Source organism: Agelaius phoeniceus, chromosome 17 (assembly GCF_051311805.1).
Source record: "Agelaius phoeniceus isolate bAgePho1 chromosome 17, bAgePho1.hap1, whole genome shotgun sequence".
NCBI lineage: Eukaryota > Metazoa > Chordata > Aves > Passeriformes > Icteridae > Agelaius > Agelaius phoeniceus.
Genome location: NC_135281.1, coordinates 13,917,328 through 13,940,019, shown reverse-complemented (window position 1 = coordinate 13,940,019; position 22,692 = coordinate 13,917,328). Strand labels below are relative to the sequence as shown.

General features: G+C 48.6%; 1 protein-coding gene across 2 annotated transcripts; it reads left to right on the top strand.

Moving 5' to 3' along the window:
- Nucleotides 1-639: 639 nt before the first annotated feature.
- Nucleotides 640-22,396, top strand: CASS4 (Cas scaffold protein family member 4). Of its 2 annotated transcripts, XM_077187390.1 has the most exons (7): nucleotides 640-1,022; nucleotides 11,897-12,286; nucleotides 16,116-16,220; nucleotides 17,519-17,665; nucleotides 18,166-19,482; nucleotides 20,234-20,293; nucleotides 20,916-22,396. In XM_077187390.1, exons 1-7 carry the CDS (start codon nucleotides 888-890, stop codon nucleotides 21,327-21,329), a joined length of 2,568 nt encoding a protein of 855 aa, XP_077043505.1. In that variant the 5' UTR covers nucleotides 640-887; the 3' UTR covers nucleotides 21,330-22,396. The 2 variants fall into 2 exon arrangements, with proteins under 2 accessions (XP_077043505.1, XP_054500252.2); XM_054644277.2 differs by lacking the exon at nucleotides 20,234-20,293.
- Nucleotides 22,397-22,692: the final 296 nt, after the last annotated feature.

Genomic DNA, 22,692 nt, shown 5'->3' with positions numbered 1-22,692 from the left:
GCAGTGGCTTCTTTAGTTTTGGAGTGCCACCTTTCTCTTACTTCTGCTAAAGCACCTGTCTGTAATTCATGCACTTGTTACTGGTGTTTGGAATCTACTTTACAGCCCTCATTTTGTGGTTTTTGTGTTTAAACACCTCTGTGGCTGTGAACTGGGGGAGCTCTCACCTCGAACTTCCGTAGCTCTGGGGGCTTGAACTCACAGTGCAATAGCAAAAAGTTACTTCTTTAACACAAAACCATCCTGCCATTGGCACCCTGCTGCCTTTCCATATCCTGGACATCCTCCTGAGGCCACAAGGTTGTGGGAGAAAGAAGGGCTGGGAAAAACTGAACTAATCCTGTTGAGGGAGAAAATGAAGCCCAGAGTGAAATTCAGTGTGCAAGGCCAGGCTGGATGGGCTCGGAACAACCTGCTCTGCTGGAAGGTGTCCCTGCCCATGGAATGAGGTGGTCCCTAAGGTCCTTTCCAACCCAAAGCATTCCCTGACTCTGGGAACACCATTCCCTGTGTGCCTTGAATTCCTGACAGGCTCCTGCTTCTCATGCTGTGAGCGCTGAGACTGCCTGGGAAGCCAGGAGGAGCTGGGACTGTGGCAGGGCTGCCTTATCGGGGCTGTGCAGCTCCTCTCTGTGCCACAGCCCTGCTCTCACTGCTGCAAAAGAGGAAACAGGAGCAGGGGCAGAGGGCTCACACTTCCCACTGCTGAACTGCGACAAGTTGGTGCAGGAAGACCAAGGAAAATCCCACTTGACGTGGCGTTTTCTTACGTTCAGTCGCCAAAAGGGCTTTTTTTGGGTTTTATTCTGCCCTCCTGTCATCTTGTGTTGTCTCAGATGCTATCTCACGTGGGAAGCTTGTCTCTCTGCTAGGGGCAGAGCTGTCAGATGGACTTGGCTGAGGGGAGCTCCCCACACGCAGCGCCCGGGCTCAAGGGTCCCCGTCCCCCTGGTTCCCTGTGCTGCTCCAAGTGCACAATGACAACCATGGAGAAAAACACAAGGAGCAGCACACCTGCAAAGGTAGGGAAGGGTTTTGGGGTAGGGAAGGGTTTGGTGTTTGAATTCAGTGGGGTTCTTGGTGATGTTGGAGTAGCAGTGATGAGATCCCTCCAGTTCTGGCTCTTCATGGCCAGAGAGACACTGAGGGGCTGGAGCTGTCCAGGGCAGGGAATGGAGCTGGGAGGGAATGGAGAATCCCTGAGGAGCTGGGAAGGGAATGGAGAATCCCTGAGGGAGCTGGAAGGGAATGGAGAATTCCTGAAGGGGCTGGGAAGGGAAGGGAATGGAGAATCCCTGAGGGAGCTGGGAAGGGAATGGAGAATTCCTGAGGAGCTGGGAAGGGAATGGAGAATCCCTGAGGGAGCTGGGAAGGGAATAGAGAATTCCTGAGGAGCTGGGAAGGGAATGGAGAATCCCTGAGGGAGCTGGGAAGGGAATGGAGAATCCCTGAGGGAGCTGGGAAGGGAATGGAGAATTCCTGAGGGAGCTGGAAGGGAATGGAGAATTCCTGAGGGAGCTGGGAAGGGAATGGAGAATCCCTGAGGAGATGGGAAGGGAATGGAGAATTCCTGAGGGAGCTGGAAGGGAATGGAGAATTCCTGAGGGAGATGGGAAGGGGCTCAGCCTGGAGCAAAGGAGGCTCAGGGGGAACCTTGTGGCTCTGCACAGCTCCTGCCAGGAGGGGACAGGTCCCAGGGAACAGGGACAGGAGCAGAGGGAACGGCCTCAGGCTGGGCCAGGGCAGCTCAGGGTGGGCACAGCAGGAATTTCCCCATGGAAAGGGGGCTCAGGAACTGGAACTGCCCTGGGAGGAGGTGTTTGGGGTGCCCATCCTGGAGGTGTCCCAGGAATTCCTGGAGGTGGCACTCAGAGCTCTGGGCTGGGGACAAGGTGGGAATCAGGCACAGCTGGGACTCAGTGGTCTCAGAGGTCCCTGCCAAGCTCAGTTCTGTGGCTCTGTGAAGTGTTTGGGCTCCTGTACCTGATGTCCCCTTGTGCTTTTCATGGGGACAAAACCACTGACTGGGAGAAACATCTTCTTGGTGAGGATAAAGCAGAATTGTGCTGGAAATAAGCACATTTGTGAAATTATAAAGATATAATGTCAAGGTTCCACCTCACTGCTGTGCTGCAGTGACATTAGAGACACAGATCCTTTCTCTGCCAGCCCTGGTGCCCTCTTGCATGACATAATTTCTTTATGTTACATGCAAACCAGAAAACATTTTGAAACACTCTCTGTTCCTATTTTGAAAGACAGGACCCAGTGTATAAGGTTTGTTACATTTATTTCTGTATCCACATTCCATCTAGATTAATTTTCTATAGATCAGAGGCCCTGCTGCAGCTGTAAGGGTTGGAGAATGCTGAAATCTTGATTCAAAGTCAATGCCTTGCTGTCCTGCGGTCTGCAAGTCCAATAAGTGTACTGGAATTGGGATTTTCATGGTGGATTATGATCTCAGTGTTTACTGTAAACAAACTGCCTCCTGGAAATTTAATACAAAAAGTAGTGGTGGGGAAAAGCTTAGTAGGAGCTCAATGAGTCATTTTTTTTACACTCCAAATTTTCCATCAAGGCTTGTAAAGATTAGGAGGCAACTTTTCACATTGAGTCATCAGTAACTGAGGCAGGGTATTTTTAATCTCTATATAGAAGAATTTTCTATTTCTACATATATTTCCAGTTCTCTTGGGTGGATTGTCAATAAATCAATGTAATGGTAGCAAACTGCCTGTTCTGCTGTGAGCATTTTAGACATGGCCAGAGCCCACCCAGCCAACTTCAGCTGAGTAATAAAACACCAAAATTATTTCTGCAACATCATCGATGAACTCTCTATAAGTGCCCTACCACCCTGGCAGTACTGTTTATTGTAATACTTGAATTATATAAAAATACAAAGGGGTTTTTTTTCTACTCTCTGGACTCCTTGAAGTCTCAGCAGCCTTGCTGTGACAGGAAATGCTCTGCAATGATCCCTGTGCCCCAACTATTGCACCTGCAGGGGAAAGCCCCTGTGAGAGGAGCTCAGTGTCAGCTCAGCCAGGGCTGTTGTTTTGTTTGCTTGTTGTTGTTGCGTATCCAGGGGCAGCACAGGAAGCCTTGCAGCCCTTGCTGCAACCTCAAACCCCTCTGAGCTCCTGCAGTGCCACAGCTTTGGCTGAGGGAAAATGGGAGAGTCTTTGCATGTGCTCCAAGTGGATTTGGGAGAGTCTTTGGATGTGCTCCAAGTGGATTTGGAGTTTTTCTCCCCTAAAATGCCCCGTTCACATCTCCCCTCCTCACCCACAAACACGGGCATGGGGGTGACAGAGAATCTGAGCCCAGGTGAGAGAGAGCTCCCCTGCCCAGCCCTGGCACCTGGGAGGAGTTGGAGCTGCTGGAGAGGGTCCAGAGGGGGCTCCAGGATGGGCAGAGGGATGGAGCAGAGCTGGGATTGTTCACCTGCACAGGAGAAGCTCTGGGGTGAGCTCAGTGTGGCCTGGAGGAGCCAAGAGCAAAGATGGAGAGAGAGGATTCCCAAGGGATGGAGGGACAGCACCCAGGGAATGGCTTCACACTGACACAGAACAGGTTTGGGTTGGGTATTAGGGAAAAATCCCTCCCTGTGATGGAGGCCCTGGCACAGGAATTGCCAGAGCAGCTGGGGCTGCCCCTGGATCCTGGCAGTGCCCAGGCCAGGCTGGACAGGGCTGGGAGCACCTGGGGCAGGGGGAGGTGTCCCTGCCATGGCAGGGATTCCCTCTGGGGCTCATTCATGGGAACATTTCATTCTATTTGAAAGTAGTTCTGTGGCCACAAGCTGTGGGTTTGTAACTGATACTACCCCATCATTTCAAATGCTGGAGCACCTGAAAAACTCCAGGGCATGAAGTGTCTGAAGGGGTCAAACTGCTGCTCCTGATGTTTAAAAAATAAAAAAGAAGGAAGAGAAAAACCACAAAGGCATTGAAACGGGCTGGTTTGTGCCAGGAACTCTTTCTCCTCTGGACAGCAGCTGGTTTGCTCCCAGCCCAGAGGTGTAGATTTGGTTGATGAAGCTTTTCAATTCAGCATTTTCTATTCAAGACATAAAAGTCTTTTCTAGCTACAGGATTGTGGCTTTGGGAGCCAGTGTCTAATTTAATCTTGAAGCTACTGTGGAAAGAGGAAGGAAGAGGCTTTTACCAGAGAAAAGCCAACGTGTACAAAGGCAAAACCAGTAAAAATTTGCCAACCCCCAAGATATCCTGAGTCCAAAGTGGTAAAACCTGTGCACCAGCACGACCAGGACTCAGCTGTTGCCAAGCAAATAGCAACCAGTAATAATTTTAAACAATATTATACCTTAATAATATTTAAGGATTTTTTAAACAATCCAAGAAACAAAACCCTTCAGCTGCAGATCATGTTTAGCTTTCCTCCTTGGGTTTTCTGCCTCTGCAGGGGGAGGTGGTTTTGCAGGGTATTTATAACCACAAAGGGGATCTGTTCAGTTTTCTAAAGACTGATTAGAAGTGTATCAAAACTCACACCACTTTGAAGTTAAAAAAAACAAAAACAAAAAAAACTAAACAAACAAAGAGCCAAGCACAACAAACCAGAAGTAAAAAATGCTGCAGCAAAAATGCTTCCAAATGCAGCCCTTTCCTGGTGCAGCCCTGCTGGCCCGGGTTTTGTGCTCAGAGAGGGCAGGCCCTCCCTGCAGGGCAGTCTGTGTGTCCTGCACATCACCAGCTGCAGCCAGGGGCTCCCTGGGGACAGTTCTGCCACGTAATGAGCTCCCCCCATTCCCAGAGCTGCTTTCCTGGGGCTCCCAGCGAGCAGGAGGTGGCAGAGGCTGAGCTTTCCCTCTCCAGGCTCCCAGCCAGAGCCTCCAGAGCTGCCTGAGCCACCGGCAGGGCTGGGGACATCCTCCTCCTCCTCCTCCTCCTCCTCCTCCTCCTCCTGCTGCTGCTGCTCAGGTGATGGACTAACAGGGAAACACAGCACAATGAAGGTCAGTGTAAGTACTGGGCTCTTTTCTTTCTGCTGCAGTTGATTTAGTGACTTTCCTGATTCCATTTGTAGTGGACAGAGGGTAAAATCTGCATCTGGCGGGGTCTCTTTGCAATGTGTGTGTTCAGCTGATTTGCACATCACCAACAGAGCGTGTGGTCTGAATTTTTTGAAATACAATCCAAATTAACAGTGTCTCAAGAGCACCAGTGTGGCAGAGGAGGGTGAGGGTTTGTTCTGTGTACATTGAGTAATGACAAGTTTATTAGAAATGATCATGAGTGACTCAGACTGGTCACTTCCACATTCCCTTGGAAAGAAAAAACGAGGTTATGAGTTGAGCAGTGTATTACCTCAAAAGAGATGATGGTTTTGCACTGACTCCTAGAAAATGGGTAATGGAAATGTCTCAAGAATTGAGGTCACTGTGTGATGAGCAAAATGCCAAGTAATTTCAGTCTGAACTCTGTGAGCCTGGGAAAGCCTTTGCACTGGAGGGTAAGGACTGGCCACATCCTGCAGAGCTGCTGTGGCTCTCATTTTTGGGAAATACTCTTTTCTCCTGGCGTGGGGGCATGAGTGATGGATCAAACCCATTTTGCAGTAGTTTGTGCCTGGTTTTGCCCAGCCCAGGCTGGGCTTTGTGCAGAGCAGGGCTGGGGCTGTGACAAGGGGTGGCTCAGCTGGGCAGGGCAGGGCTGGGCTGTCACCATGTGTCCCCTGCTAATGACAGCCAGGCCCAGAGCCCAGCTGCTGCCTGGACCTGGGGACTCACACCAGGGATTAGCCCAGCTGGAAACCCCTCCCTGCCCAGAGAAATGTGACAATTTCAGTGATACTCACTCAGAAACCATCCACTCCTCAGTTTATTCAATGCATGCCATCCATCTCAGAAACAGGAGCTTTGCAGGGCTGTGCAGGGGGCAGGGTCAGGACAAGATTTTGGGGGGTGAGAACAAGATTTTGGGGGATAAGGACAGGATTTGGGGATGAGGACAAGATTTGGAGGGTGAGGACAAGATTTAGGGGATGAGGACAAGATTTTGGGGGTGAGGACAGGATTTTGGGGGATAAGGACAGGATTTGGGGGATAAGGACAAGATTTTGGGGGGTGAGGACAAGATTTGGGGGGGTGAGGACAAGATTTGGGGGATGAGGACAAGATTTGGGGGGTGAGGACAAGATTTGGGGGGGTGAGGACAAGATTTGGGGGATGAGGACAAGATTTTGGGGATGAAGACAAGATTTTGGGGATGAAGACAAGATTTAGGGGATGAGGACAAGATTTGGGGGGTGAGGACAAGATTTTGGGGATGAAGACAAGATTTAGGGGATGAGGACAAGATTTTGGGGGTGAGGACAAGATTTTGGGGATGAAGACAAGATTTTGGGGGTGAGGACAAGATTTTGGGGGGTGAGGACAAGATTTTGGGGGCTGCTCAGTGCAGCCAGAGCCCCAGGCAGCCGCAGCTGTGGGAGTTGTGCTGCTGCTGCTGCTTCTTGGTGGATCAGAAACCCCCACCCTGCCCTCAGCTCTCCACTGCTGCCACAGCAGGGGAAAAGGGCACAGCATGCAGGGACAGCCCCCTGGCACCTCCAGCAGCAGGAATTCCTGAAAATGCACAGTTTTCAATGAAAAATGTCAATTTGCTCCTGGTGAGCTTCCCTGATTCACAGGAGGGTGAGGACCCTGCTCTGGGGAGTGCCCAACTTGTACTCAGCAAGTACAACTTCCTCTCTCTGTAAAGCCACATTTAGAAATAAATGTAGTCTGGTGAAATTAAGATATTAAAAGGTTAAAAAAAATCAAAAAAACCCTAAAGTGATTGGGTGCATATGGGAAAAAGACAGGTTTGAGGACCCACACCCCAGGAATGCTCCCATAGGGAGGAACAGTTTATTTTCCCTTGAGCCTGGGCATGAGAGCACTCCTGTACAAATGCTCTGAGTGCGGTGAAACCCTGGCTGCATTTTCCCCTGGTGGGGATTTTAACACACAAAGGATTTGATTGACTTCATTTGTGGAGAAAAGAGAGTTTGGGGGAAATTAACAGAACTTGTAATTCCCACCTCTGCAGCAGTGCCCTGTGTGAAGCTGCAGGATTTGTAAGCTTGGGTTTTTTTTTTTTTAAGTGGTGCTTCTGTATTTGATCAAATTTAGAATTCAAAACCTGTGATCAGCACCTGCTTCCACCCCCACAAAATCAATTAAAGCAATAAAAGCAAGTCCTGATGTTCATTCCTCCTTGAAGCTCACGCAAAACTTCTGTATGAGCTGAACAATTATTTTCCAAAATGCACAAAGAAAACAAAGAAATGCAGAAGGACCTTCTGCAGGTCACAGGAAATGCTGCACATGCAGGTGGAGAATGATCTGAGCTTTTAAGGTAAATTTTCCTCTTTTTCTGTGGATGTTGATGTGGAATCTCTACAATTACCTGAGCAAAGTTTAAGTGGCTCGGAGTGGTCTGGGGCTGAACAGGGAACTCTCAGGGAAGGCTGTTCCCAGCTAAGGGATGATGGAGAATGTTTATTTCTGCAGCTTTGCTGGGAGCTGAAGAGATTAACTGGAAGCTGCTCTGTAAACATGTCAGAGGTGTCTCTGATGTATGAGCAGAACTGTTTAGCAAACACAACCCTCTATCTCTTCCTCCTCAAATATTTTAAGTCCCACTTTCCTGCAGTAAAAGAGCTCACTCATATATTGATGTGCAACATGAGAAAAATTTCTCTCAGTCCACAAAACCTCCCAGGATTAAACTGTATCTTTATTTACATGGTCTCAGTAGGGGTTTTTAGGAAGCAAATTGAAGATAATAAATGAAAAATTATCTTTTTTATCTGAAATGCTGTGAAATAGTGCAGTACTCATTCGCATGAAATAATGCAGGGCAGCAAATTGAGATTTCCAAATACAATCTGAGTGGGATGGGGACATAGAGAAATTATTTTGTGAGGCTTGTGGGCAAGATGCTGAAATTATCACGTGCTGTACATCACTGTGTCCACTTGGATTTTTCTAGCAATGTTTGTATATATTTAATAATGATGTTTTTTTTCTGTTGCATGAAGATCAGGCTTGGGATAGGAGAGGCATCAGGAGATTTTAGTAACAGTGGGATGTTTCATCCTTAGCATAAATATCTATTGTGTACACAGAGCACAGATGTCACTCTGAGGGTATAAAATTTTACATTATAGAGCTGGGCACTGATCAGCTTTACTGCCCTTAATTACAATTTCTCCATTAATAAACATGAGGGAGCAGCTTTCATCCCTATGACTCCCAGGGGCTGCCAGGGCTTTGTAGAGGGAGCAGGGCTGGGTAAGGATCTTCAAACAACAAAGATGGGACAAGTCCAGTTTGGAGGGGAATTACTCTGCCCACACCTGAGCCACGCTCCAATAAAGGAGATGCACTTGCAGCAAGATGGGAACTTGTGGAGTGGGGCTGTTCCAGGGACCCTGCACTGTCAGTGCCTCCAGGGTGGGACCCCCTGCTCTGCCCTGGGCTGGCTGTGGGCTCTGGGGGTCCCAGTGCCTCGGCAGGGGCTGCAGGGACACTTTCTGGTCTTTTCCAGGTCTGTGCTCTGTCAGCAGCTTGTTTAAACCCACTCAGGGAGAGCAGAGCCCCAGCACTGCCTCACAAGGTGCTTTTTGTGGGGCTTTTAGGATGTTCTTTGTCTTAGGAGAGGTTTTACAAGGCTGCTGATGGGGATCAGGCAGCAAGCAAAGAAGGAAAATCACTTGGACCTCACCTGTGTCGCTTTAGTGCTTTTTACACGTTGTTTATTTAAGGCCACAACACACAAAGCCCCAGAGAATACTGCCCAGCCAGAGCTGTGCTGGATATCAGGGAAAATGCATCCCCCAGTGCCCCCAGCTCAGCCCCTGCTCACCGAGCACCCCGGGGGCTCAGGGGCTGGGAATGCAGCCCCTGTTGAGAGGCAGGGCAGGGATTCCTGTGCTCACAGGAGAGGAGGGGCGATGCCCCCCACACCTCCGGGAGCTGCGGGAGCAGGCAGGGCTGGGCTCTGCCTCACAGCCCTGCAGAGACCCCGAGCATGGCCCTGCAGGCACAGGGGGGCGAGCACCCACCCCCTGGGCTCCTGCTGGGCTGCTGACATGCCCTGCACCTTCCTGAAATAGTCTGCGTTTTGCTGACATGCTCTGCACCTTCCTGAGATGCTCTGCACCTTCCTGAGATGCTCTGCACCTTCCTGAGATGCTCTGTACCTTCACATGCCCTGCACCTTCCTGACATGCCCTGCACTTTCCTGAAATAGTCTGCGTTTTGCTGAAATAGTCTGCGTTTTGCTGAAATGCCCTGCACCTTCCTGACACGCCCTGCACCTTGCCGAAATGCTTTGCACCTTCCTGAAATAGTCTTCACCTTCCTGACATGCTCTGCACCTTCCTGAATAGTCTGCACCTTGCTGAAATGCCCTGCACCTTGCTGACATGTCCTGCACCTTCACATGCCCTGCACCTTCCTGACATACTCTGCACCTTCCTGAAATAGTCTACGTTTTGCTGAAATACTCTGCATTTTGCTGACATACTCTGCACCTTCCTGAGATGCCCTGCACCTTCCTGAGATGCTCTGCACCTTCCTGAAATGCTCTGTACCTCCCTGACATACTCTGTACCTCCCTGACATACTCTGCACCTTGCTGAAATGCCCTGCACCTTTCTGAAATACTGAAATATGACAGGGGATGGCAAAGATGTACTGCTCCACAGTATTGAGGGTTTCTCCTGAAACTTGGAATTTAATTAAGCCCTGCCTTAGCTGGAAAACCTTTGGGGTTTGTTTTTTTGGGTTTTGTTTTTTTCTTTTTTAATTTTTGGGGTTTTTTTTTGTTTTGTTTTGTTTTTTGTTTTTTTCTTTTTTAATATGTTTTTTTAAGAGCTCCACTGACCCTGCTTGTGTGAGGTTTGACAATCTCTCAGTTCAGTTCTACATATCTCTCTCTCATGTTCTACAGACTGGGGTTTGGGCTTGTCTCCATCACCTCTCAAGTCAAAGTCTTCATTTTTCCCTCCCATCTCTCTGGATGGGATATGAGATGATCCATGAACAGATCTGTTTTCTACCTAGGTCAGCTCCCCCAGAGTGCCCTATGATTTGATTGATTCATTAATAATCTCCTGCTTGGCTTAATTTGGGATGATTCTAGAGGTTCCTGGCTTTGTGTTGATCACAGATGTGAGCTCCAGAAATGCAAAATCTGAGCCACAGTGTTCTGCCTCAGCCTGGCCTCGGGCTGGGGCTGCTGGCCCTGGGATATTTGCACATTTTTATTGGTCAAACTCAAGGAACGTGTGCTGTGCCTCAAGCAGGGACCCCTCTGATGGAAAGGTTTGGGTCTCTGGGTATAAAATTAGGCTCAGCAGCATCTTGAAGGTGCTGTTTCCACAGGAAAAGGGAAATGTCAATATTTAGATGCCTTTTAAAACCACAGTGTGAACCAAAGCTTCCTCTCAGCTGTGTGGGTGCACAAAGGAAGGGCAGCCTTGCTGTGTGTGCCCAGCCAGGCCCAGATCCCTTCTCCCATCTCCTGTGAGTGCCTGGATAAGGCTCTTCATGTGGAAAAGGGGCAGAGTTTTCCTCCTGGGGCAGAAGAAGAGGGTCTCTGTCCCTCAGAAGTGTGTCTGTGCAGCACCCAGCCCAAGGAGCCAGCAGTGTTGATGGATCACCAGGAAAATTGGCTGTTCTCCTTTTTCTGCCAGCATGGAGCCCAGGCCTGGCCCAGGGGGGATTCCTGACTCCAACCTTTGGCATTGTCCCAGTCCAAAGTGGGCTCCCATGTTCCAGGCAAAGGCCAGGCTGGACCAGGAGGCCAAGGGGGCTGCTGTCCCCCCTGGCAGCTGCCCCTGCCCCACAAAAAGCCATTGTTCATGAAATGCCTGCAGCCAACAGCGGGCCCTTGTCACCAGCTGAGCTGACAAATTTGAGTTCTTGTGCTGCAGCTTCAGGCCAGCTGCTGCCCCACAGCAAATGCTCTGCACAAAAATACAAGGCATCACGTTTCCTATTTGGGTGCTATCTCCCTGGACATTACTTGCACTTTCTGATAAGAAATTCATGCTGAGGCACAGCCAGTGTTCCCACTGACAGGGGAGCAGACAGTGCATTTTAAAGCTAAAAGCAAAATCTATCTTGTACTGAAAAAAACCTAAAAATGGCATCCACAGCTTTCTCTACCCTTTGCAAAAATGCCTCGGGTGACTAAAGCTACCTGCTGGCTCTGGCTGCCCCATCCCTGGAAGGCTGGACAGGGCTTGGAGCAAGCTGGGACAGAGGAAGGTGTCCCTGCCCATGGCAGGGGTGGGATGAGATGATATTTAAGGTCCCCTCCCACACCAAGCATGCCATGATTCTGTGATCTTGTAATGAGTAATTATGAGATGAAGAATTCACAGAATGACAATGGGAAAGCCAGCTATTTTTTATATAGAGATCACAGAATAGATCCCTGTTTTTTATATAGGGATCACAGAATAGATCCCATTTTCCTGCCTTACTCCAACACCAAAGTGCCACATTTAACTGTGATGGCAAAGGTGTGCTCTCCAGCTCCACAGTATTGAGGGCTGTCCTGAAGTTGGAATTTAATTAAGTTTAATTAAGCCCTGCCTTAGCTGGAGAACCTTTCGGGTTTGTTTTTTTGGGTTTTAATCTCTTCTTTCTAAGAGCTCCACTGACCCTGCCTGATGATTTTCCAGTTCAGTGCTGGAGAGAGGCTGTTCAATGAGAAGAGGGGTGGGTGAATCAAACGGAGATCCAGGTGGGGAAAGGATCCCAGCAGGGTGGGAACACCAGGCTGGAAGTGAGGAGCCTGGCATGGCTGTGACAAAAAGTGACCAAAAGTGACCAAAAGTGACACCGTGGGTGTGCTTGTGTCCCCAGCACAGCCTGGCCAAGGCTCTCTACGACAACAAGGCGGAGTGCTCGGACGAGCTGGCGTTCCGCAGAGGGGACATCGTGACGGTGCTGGAGCAGCACGTGGCGGGCAGCCAGGGCTGGTGGCACTGCTCCCTGCACGGCCACCATGGCCTGGCCCCCGCCAACCGCCTGCAGCTCCTGCCGCCCTCCGCCGAGCTGCCGGCCGCACACGGCATCTACCAGGTGCCCTCCGTGCCCCCCGTGCCCTCCGTGCCCCCCGTGCCCTCCGTGCCCACGGCGCCCTCGGCCACCTACGAGAAGATGGAGGGCTGGGTTCAGCCCCAGCTCGTGTACCAGGTGCCAGCCCTGGCGGCGCAGCTGCTCAGAGAGAGGAACAAGCGCTCCACACACCAGGTGAGCTCCCAAAACCCAGATGTTGGTGTTAAAACAGTGGCTGGGATGGGGAAATAAGGAAGCCTGAGATTGCCCGTGCAATTTGAATGATGGTTTTTAGGAAATTCCCATCAATTTATAGCATGGGTTAAGAAATGCAGCTCAGCGAGAGGACCAAGCGCTCCACGCACCAGGTGAGCTCCCAAAACCCAGATGTTGGTGTTAAAACAGAGGCTGGGAGCAGGGAAATAAGGAAGCTGGGATTTTCAGTGGAGTTTGCAGCAGAGGAATGATGGTTTTTAGGAAATTCCCATCAATTTATAGCATGGGTTAAGAAATGCAGCTCAGCGAGAGGACCAAGCGCTCCACGCACCAGGTGAGCTCCCAAAACCCAGATGTTGGTGTTAAAACAGAGGCTGGGAGGGGGGAAATAAGGAAGCTGGGATTTTCAGTGGAGTTTGCAGCAGAGGAATGATGGTTTTTAGGAAATTCCCATCAGTTTATAGCATGGGGTGAGAAATGCTGCTCAGCGAGAGGACCAAGCACTCCACACATGCTCTAAAAAACCCAGATGTTGGTGTTAAAACAATGGCTGGGAGCAGGGAAATAAGGAAGCTGGGATTTTCAGTGGAGTTTGCAGCAGAGGAATGATGGTTTTTAGGAAATTCCCATCAATTTATAGCATGGGTTAAGAAATGCTGCTCAGCGAGAGGAACAAGCACTCCATGCACCAGGTGAGCTCCCAAAACCCAGATGTTGGTGTTAAAACAGAGGCTGGGAGGGGGGAAATAAGGAAGCTGGGATTTTCAGTGGAGTTTGCAGCAGAGGAATGATGGTGTTTAGGAAATTCCCATCAGTTTATAGCATGAGGTGAGAAATGCTGCTCTGGGTGACAGATGAGAGTCTCCACATTCTGCGCTCCCTCTCCTTTCTGGCAGTCTAAAACAGCTGTGAAACAGGGCAGGAAGTAAAGAATATACCATTTGTTTGGGAGAATCTATAAATTATTTACAAAGTTAAAATAACAAGACACAGAACTTTCTCCAGCAGCCATCCAGAGCCCTCTGGGCACATGTGGAGCCTGCATCCATCTGCACAGGAACATGACTCATAATTTTTAAAAGATCACCCTTTGGTGTGTGATTGCTGGGTTTGGTCTGGGTTTTAGTGTCTCCAGCAGCTCAGCAAGCTCAGAATGCTGCTGCCTGTCCCTTGGGCTGTCCCTAGGCTTGCACCAAGCAGCAGCCCCTGCCAGACACACAGAAGGACACAAAGTTTTGTGCCCTCAACCAATTTCTCTCCCAACCCGTTTTTGCTGCTGCTGAGATATTGACCAAGGTGTACAGGAGGAGAGTTGCCACCAGTTCCCCCAGTTAGAGAGGAGAACAAACTGGTTTTCCAGGGTTTCATTACAGCTCCCTGGCCTGGCTCTTCTTTCTCCCAGTTTGACTTTCAAACATACGTGGAACATGCAATTTGATTACATCTCACTGGTTTTTAACATCAAGACCTTGTGCTTTCTTCAGGAAAAAAATGAGTGGAGAATGTTTCATAATCAAAGGGGAATAGAGCAGGTGGGGACAGAGTTCAAGTGTGAGGTTTTGTTCAGTTCTGTGAGCTCTCCAGCATTGGGTGGCTCTTTATTCTGTGTATGGAAATCACATTAGAAATTCTAATTGAGCAAGGAAAAGGAAGAAAATTCAGCTCTATAGTGATTTAGGCTGATTTAATGGTGGTTTGATTTATGGGGCTCATTCAGCCACCTTGCCTCCTGCTGTGTGGAAGGCCAGTCATGGAAACCTCCTTGCTGCTTCCTACTGGGTGCCAGAAAACAACAAACTCAGGGCATCCCTGGGGACCAGAACCTCCTCTTCAGCTCTGCAGCTGCAGTGCACAACCATAACTCAAACTGAAACTGAGTGCAGCTACAAGAGACTCTTCTGCACTTGCTGTCATTGATTTCCCCATATTCCTGACCCTAAAGGAGACATTGGCAAACTGTATCAGAAACTGGCATCCATTTTCCATGTTGTGCCAGCAAATCAGGTGGAAAGTGTCATCTATTCATTATGTGGATGAATGGTCTGGCAGAGCAGCTCCTTGGCTCTCCCTGCCTCATTTCATGAATTTATCCACCTAGTCTGAGAATGAAAAAGAATGAAGAATGAAAAAGGACTGTCCCAGCCTCTGATGGTTATCCAGAAGCTGAGAGTGGGGCTGCCTGTGGCACAGTGTCCCAGCTGTCCCCACACCAGCTGCACCCTGGTGGTCACAAGCTGTCCCCAAGGCAGGGGAGCTCAGGGAGCACAGAACAATCCAGACCATCCCACAGAGATCCTGTGGCACAGCTGGCAAAGCTCCTGCCATACTCAGCTGTCCTCTGAGCAGCTGGGAAAAGCCACTGTGAGTCTCTGAGGGAGCTGATTGAAGCAGTGAAACGAGAATAAATCCCTCAGAGCTGGGGTGTTTTCACCCCACAGAGAAACCTCCTTCCTCTGGTTCTATTGCCACTTCCAAAAGTGCCAACATGTGATACCCAGTGAGTTTCCTTTCTGCTGGATTCTCAGATTTGTCCATCTGGAAGCAGACCTGGCCTAAGGATGGCTTTTACCTTTTACCCTTTCACTCAGGGAAGCTGTGCCCGTGTTTGCAAGGAAGATGCTCATATCTGTGCCTTCCTTCAGGCACAGGCTGCCCAGGATTCCCCATCCCTGGAGGAGTCCCAGGCCACATTGGAGGGGGTTTGGAGCAGCCTGGCACAGTGGAAGATGCTCCTGCCCTCTGCAGAGGGTGGCAGAGATGGTCCTTTAGATCCCTCCCAACCCAAACCATTTTGTGGCTCTGTGATTCTCTGTCACAGCACTCAGGGGATTTGTCTTCACTCCTCATTCCCCGCTCCCACATGAGAGCTGAACCAGGCACAGTGAAGCTGCACTTTTCTTCTTCCTCTACCATATTTCCCCTACATTTAGCTGCTGCAGGATTTGCACGATGGGAATCACTCCCTCCAGTTTAAAACCAGTTTAAAATTTAAAATTTCCTGTAATATCTCACCCCAGCAGCGTTTCTGGAGGTCAGTGCTTTGCAAGGGCCCATTTATAAATTAGCTGAGGGCAGCCAGGCTGAAGGCAGGCTGGATGAACAAAATTCCATCTTTTGGTGGTTGATTGTAAAAAAGAAAAGTCCTAACCCAGCATTCATATTTTGTGACATTAATTGTCCCACAGATCTGGTCATGGCTGCTCAAATTATGTTTTAATCAAACAGAAGAATCTGACTGCAAAGATGCAATTCCCTGTTTATGAAGCTAGACAGGACATCAAGGTTTAATCCTTCCAAATGAGTCATTTGTTCATAACTACAGAATAATGCTCAGCCTGCACTTTGCTGCTGCTCTGACATTAAATTGGCTTGACCCAATGACTGTGGGCTTGGAGAAGTCGAAATTTCCCCACTTCCTTTTTTAAGTGGTTCTGCTTTTGGGCAGTTTAAAGGTTTAAGTGATAACTGCAGCTGGATTTTCTCCAAATCTTTTCTGCCCTGTGGTTAGTAAGGCAGATTGTCTTTGTGCCAGGTCAGATCTTATCTAAAATGTACCAGAACTGCTGGTAAAGGAGAATTATTTGAGAATAAACATGCTGTTGCCTGTGAGGTCAGTTCCTGTCTCTCACTTTCAGTGAAGAGCTGAAGGTTTTTATCACTTAAGAATGATTACTCCAACAGTGGATTTTCCAGCCGAATGACTTTTCAAAGCTTCCTGCTGATGCAGTTTTGTTATTATTATTATTATTATTATTATTATTATTATTATTATTACTATTACTATTACTATTTTTTTCTCCCCTCCAAGCACCTGTTTACCCTGCCCAGAGCGTGCAGGGCTTCAGCCCCCAACATCAGGGCTGAGGTGTACGATGTCCCCTCCTTGCAGCACCGCGGGTCCCCGCTGCCACAGGTGAGTCCTGTCCCTCCCTCCCTGCAGCTGCCCCCCTGCAGCACCTCAGAGCACATCTGCAGGTGACTTCTACTGTCACCCTGTTTGCTTTTTGTCTAATTGGGTAGAAAATCATCTATTTTTAGCTCAAAACCTCAGTTCTCCTGAGTTTCTTAGACATTTAGGGCAACGTGTCCCAAATCTGGTGCGTTTCTAATAAACACTTCAATTTTTTCTGTCAGTAAGGTATTTCTCCATGGATTCTGAGGCAGAGAGGTTGACACTGATACAGAAAATTCAGTAAGACATCAGTAGTGTCACCCTCTCTGCCTTGGAATTATAACAGAAAAAGAAATAGAAAAAATGGAAGTGTACTAGAAATGCACCAGATTTAAGACACGTTGCTCTAAATTTCTAAGAAACTCAGGAGAACTGAGGTTTAGAGCTAAAAACAGAGGATTTCCTTCCCAACTTTACAGAAAGCAAATAGGGTGACAGTAGCATTGACCTGTCACCCACTCTGCCGCGGAATCCATGAGGAAATGTGGTGGTGTCATTTGGTGGGGGTGATTTCGGGGTGTTTAGAGTCACAAGCCCATGTCCACAAGAAATGAAATGTCACCCCACCACCCTCCTCCTGGGAAAAACACACCCTGGATTTGGTCACATCCCTGTGACGTGTCCTGTTACACAATCCTGTCCCTGGTGCTGTCCCACTCCCCTGGGCTCAGTGAATGTCCCCTGATTTTTTAAGATTTTTCTAAGCCTTCTGATGGTTACATTCTTGTAACAAACTTCCTCACACACTTTATGTAAATAACTCATTGTTTTGCATTCTTTTATGGAGGAGGAGAAATCTGATAGACTGTTGGTTTGTCCAGTGTCATTGGAGAGGTGGCACTGTCACCCTCCAATCCACCGTCACTTTTGGAGATCTGTAAATGTTAGAGTCAGAAAATAAAAAGCCCCTTTTTTACCTTGGAAAGGGCAGCAAGTCTGGGTTGTGTTGTTTTGTGTCCTACAGTGGCAGTCACATTTCCTGCACCTCTGAGGGTGGGACAGGTGCCAGCCCCCAGCCTGTCCTGTCACCTCCCACACCGAGGGGTGAGTGGCACTGGCGCACATCAGGGGCCTCCCCACTCCCTGCTGCTCCCTGGCAGGGCAGGCCTGAGCCCAGTCCATCAATATCCACAGATTCCTGGGTGATCCCTGCTCAGACCCAACCTACTCATGTATGGCCCAAAGCCTTTGGTCCCACTCAAGGCCCCAGTGGGCTCTAGAAAGGATCAAAATAAACCTTTCTTTTTCCTTTTGAGCAGAGTGGTGCCACTCCCCCCAGCACAAGGAAGGTCTCCATGCTGGGCAGATCCACTGAGAGCTTCCAGGAAGAGCAGAAGCAGCTTTACAACACCCCATCCAAGGCAGAAAAAGGAGGAGCTGGCAGCCAGGCCTCACCAGCAGGCAATGTAAGTAAGGCTTGGTGGGCACACAATAATCTGTCACTCCTGGCTTGGAGCAGGGACAGGTCTCCCATCTCTTCCCCACTGTTTCTTACACAACAAATGGTCCTGAACGCCCCTTTCCCAGCTTAGACTCCAGCTGTACACACATATATCTGTATCAAGCAAAAATTAAATTTATTGAAGGTGTTTGAGTAGAGTCAGTGGTGTCTGTTGGTGATTTATTGTTTGAAAGGGTGTGCATGTGAGTGGGGAAAAATCAAGTGTCGACAGATTTCACTGGCTGGGGACTGTGCTGTGGGATCTAATCACCTGTGCTCCAAATATTTTACCTTTTATACGTGCAGCTTGTGCATGTTAGAAAACAAAAGATACAGGCAGCCTTTCCATGGTGCCATTGCATTGACATCAGTGGAGCTGCACACATTTGTGTGCTCTGAGAATTCAGTTCTGCTTCTCATTCTTGTTTAAAAAGATGGTTTATGAACCTCTGTGCTCTGTTGCAGTTATATGATGTCCCTCCCAAAAGAGAGCTCGATGACTCAGAAACGAAATCTCAGAAGAAGTGCTGGGGCCATTACAACACCTTGCCAAACCCTCGGAAGTCCGAATGGATTTACGACATTCCAGTATCGCCTGAAAACTCCGGCTTCAAACCCGCCCCTCCTGGGCAGCCTGTGGAGAAGCAGGTGCTGTATGACATTCCCCCAGCCAGGTACAAGGCTCCAGCTGAAGCCAAGGCTGGGAATCCCCAGCTGTACGACATCCCACCGGCACAGAGGAAACGAACGCTTCCAGAAATCCCCCTGTACGACGTTCCGCCCTCGCGGGACCTGCTCCTCCTGCCACACAACGGCAGCTCTGGGCTGCCCCCGAGGCTCCTGGCTGCCAAGGCTGAGAGTCAGATCTCTGAGGAGAATGTTTATGATATTCCCAAAGGTCTGCCCAGTGCTGGGCACTCCAAGAGAGAGAAGGAAAACAACAGTGACCAAGCACACGGTGCTTCTCCACAGCTCTCCATGGATGCCAAGTCAGAGAATGACAGTTTGTGTGTCTCTAGTGTGGACAGCAGAAGCAGCACTCTGTCCTCATCCTCCAGCTCTTCTGCTGAGTCGTTTTCTAGGCTGTCACCATCACCAGAGCCTGTCCAAGAAATCAAACTGGAGCTGGAAGCAGCCATCGAGACCCTGACCCAGCTGCAGCACGGCGTGTCCAGCTCCATCGCCAGTTTAATGATCTTTGTGAGCAGCAAGTGGAGATTGCAGGAGCACCTGGAGAAAAGCCTGGAGGAGATCCACAGAGCAGTGGACCACATAAAGGTGTCACTGGGAGAGTTCCTGGCCTTTGCTCAAGCCCTGAAGGGAAACGCCTCCAACCTCACGGATAACAACCTGCAGGCCAGAATTAAAAAACAGCTGGAAATCCTCATGAACTCCTACAAAATATTGACAGAAACAAGGGAAGCTCTCAACAGCTGCAGCTGGTCCCTGGAGGCTTTGGTGCTCAGGAAGCCCCAGAACACCCCTGACGACCTGGATCGCTTCGTTATGGTGGCCAGGACAATTCCAGACGATATCAAGAGGTTTGTGTCCATCATCATCGCCAACGGGAAACTGCTCTTCAGGAAGAGCGAGAAGGAGCAAGAAAAGAAGCCACCAAAAGTGAACCCAGAATGCAAAATGGCAAAACAAATCCCAGTGCCAAGAAGAGTAGAAATTGAGTCACTCCAGAGAAATGCTCCTGAGAAACCCAGCCAAAGCCAGGTCCCTGTGCAGAAACCAGAAGAAAACTGCAGCGAGGATTGTGATTATGTCCAGTTGCAGGTCAGTGACACTGAGGGTTCCTCTCTGAACTCCTCACCCTTTGCAGGTGTTAGGCTGTTAACTATCAGCACTATTTTACTTTGCACTGCCACACTCACTTTGCACTACATCCCACTTTCCAGACTTTACATAGATCCAGGATTTTGTGACAGTGCTGGATGGCACGTGTACAATGAGCAGTAATTTTAATCAACAGAAAAAATCAAACATTTTTATCATTCTTGCCAGCTTGAATTCATTTGGGAAGTAGGTTTCATTGGAAGTTAGCAAAACCTTACTTCTCTTTTTTCTCTTCCTGCCACTACATTGTGTTTGGCACGACAAAAGATGTTCCTTCCTAACTTGGATAGAAATCCAATTTGCATAGAAATGAAACTCTGTGAATTATCACATTTATTTGTTGGAATAATTCTGGATGATTGTAAGAATCTCCTTAGAATCACTAAAGTAGCTACTAAGAATATCTCCCTTAGTTTCCCAAAGAAATGCTGATTGTCCTTAAAATTTAGGGAATGTTACATTGAAATGTAACATTCTGAGACTGAAATGTTGGTTTCAGTCTCAGATCTTGCAGGATCATTTTTAGGAGGAGAAAACCTACAGCTCCTTCTAATAAATCCCCCATTTCTATTTGCAACATGAAGGCTGCAGAACAAGTAGTTGTTTCCCCATGAAATCAGAGAAAACCACATTTATATTTAAATACTTTATGTAGTTGTTTCAACTTTGCTTTCATTTTAATTTGTAACAGGCACAGAAAGTCATTTCAGGTAAAGAAGTAGAAAAGAAGAGTACAGAGTCAAACCCAAAGGTATTTCTGACTTTGAAAATATTATTTATAAGGGCTTTTAGTCCCTGATTTCTGTGCTTGATAAAACTCAGAGTAATTTGCATTCAGACACACATCTCTATACATAGAGACCTATTTGCTTCTCAGAGATCATTTTCCCAGAATTACTGCTGAAAACCTGTGAAGAACACTTATTTTCCTCAATCAAACAACTCCAGTTTAGAGTCATACAGTTTATTTTATTGCCTTTCAGCATCATTTGAGAAAAGGCTGTGAGAATCAGTATTTCAAAGTATCTTATCATGTACTGGCACAAAACTGACTCTTGTTTTGTGCATTTTAATCATTCATAACCCCGATTAAGTCCATTAAAGATCAATGTTTTGTATTATTTGAAAGCTTCAAGGACAGAGTGTGTAAAGGATTGATATTCAGCTGCAGCACTTTGTGTGCTATCCAATATTAAAACTGCATTTAAAAAGCAATCAGGAGAATTTCCAACACTTTATGGAAAGAGAAATTACTGTAAAGGCTCCAGGGTGTGGCCATTTGGAGACCACAAAAATTCAGGGTAGAGCAACCAAAGAAACAACCAGCGTGTGACACCGGGCTGAATCTATTTCTGTTTTAACCTTTCCTCCAGGTCTTGCCATGTGCAAAAAAGACTGAAAATGCCAGCAGGCAGGAGCCTGCCAGGAAAATCCCCCTCCCTGAGCACTGCAGGCTGTGCTTCGCCGCCCTGCACAAGGCCCTGGGCGTGTTCAGCGCCAGCCTCAGCAGCCAGCAGCCCCCCGAAATCTTCATCTCCCACAGCAAACTCATCATCATGGTGGGCCAGAGGCTGGTGGATTCCCTGTGCCAGGAGAGCCAGGAGAGGGAGGCCCGGAGCGACATCCTGCACAGCAGCAGCCGCTTCTGCAGCCTGCTCAAGAACCTGGCCCTGGCCACCAAAAGCGCTGCCCTCAAATTCCCCAACGCCGAGGCCAGCAGGGAGCTGCGGGAGCAGGCGGAGCAGCTGGCCCAGTACACCCAGCAGTTCCGGGCCATGATGGACTGAGGGGCCAGGGCAGCTCCTGGGCACGGCTCACACCCTGAGCTTCCACCCTTCAGGGACTCCCGGGGTGCTGCTTCTGGAGAGGATCCCCTCACTCAGAACTCCTACCAGCAACTCCCTGCGTGCTGGTTCTGGTGCAGATCCCCACTCTGAACTCCCACCAGCAATTCCCTGGTAGCAGGTGAAGGTCCCCTCATACACAATTCCCACAAGGAATTGCCTGCTAGCAGATGAAGATCCCCCCAGTCGGAATTCCCACCAGGAATTCACTGTGTGCCAGTGCAGGTGAATATCCCCACTAAGAATTCCCTCCAAGAATTCCCTGGTAGCAAGTGAGCATCCCCCAACTCAGAATTCCCTCCAAGAATTCCCTGGTAGCAGGTGAAGGTCCCCACTCAGAATTCCCACCAGGAATACCCTGGTTCAGGTGCAGATCCCCTCACTCAGAACTTCCACCAGAAACTCCTTGGGTGCACTGGGTAGCAGGTGAAGATCCCCTCATGCAGAATTCCCACCAGGAATTACCTGGTAGCAGTTGAAGATCCCCACACTCAGGATTCCCACCAGGAGCTCCCTGGGTTGCCAAGGCAGGTGAAGATCTCCCCATTCAGAACTCCCACTCGGAATTCCCTGGGTGCTGGTTCAGGTGAAGATCCCCACACTCAGAATTCCCACCAGGAACTGCCTGGTAGCAATTGAAGATCTCCCCATTCAGAACTCCCACTCAGAATTCCCTGGGTGCTGGTTCAGGTGAAGATCCCCACACTCAGAATTCCCACCAGGAATTCCCTGGGTGCCAGTGCAGTTGAAGATCCCCACAGCAGCTGATGCAGAATTAAATCTGCACTTTCTTCTCCACTCTTCACATCCTGCCTGGAAATGTCATTGTCACAGTGGCTGGGTGGGAATGTTTGCTGTGTATTGGAGCAAAAGTTGTTGATTATTGGACTGATTTCTTATTTTTTTTTGTTCTCTATGTATGTCTGATAAATGTATTTTCCTTTTTAATTGTTTTTTCTACTCCTGTAAAGTCTGTCTTTAAATGTAGCTGCACAATGTTCTGTAACTTATCCCAATATCGATTGTTTCCTGAGGACTTTACTCAAAGGTTTTAATTACAGGGTTGTTTTGGGTTTTTTTTTTTTAAACAGCTGCAAAGCTACTTTTTGGTTATAACAAATGCAACACGGTACAAAATCTGGTGAATAGGAAATGTACCAGGCTGGTACCTGAGCACAGAGGGAAACTTTGGGAGAAGTCCTGACTCTGATAAATCCACAGGGAGCACACCTTCCTCTGTCACAGCCTGGAGCTCTCAGAGCACTTATCAAGCTGAGAAAAACCCATTTATTTCTAAATAAATAGT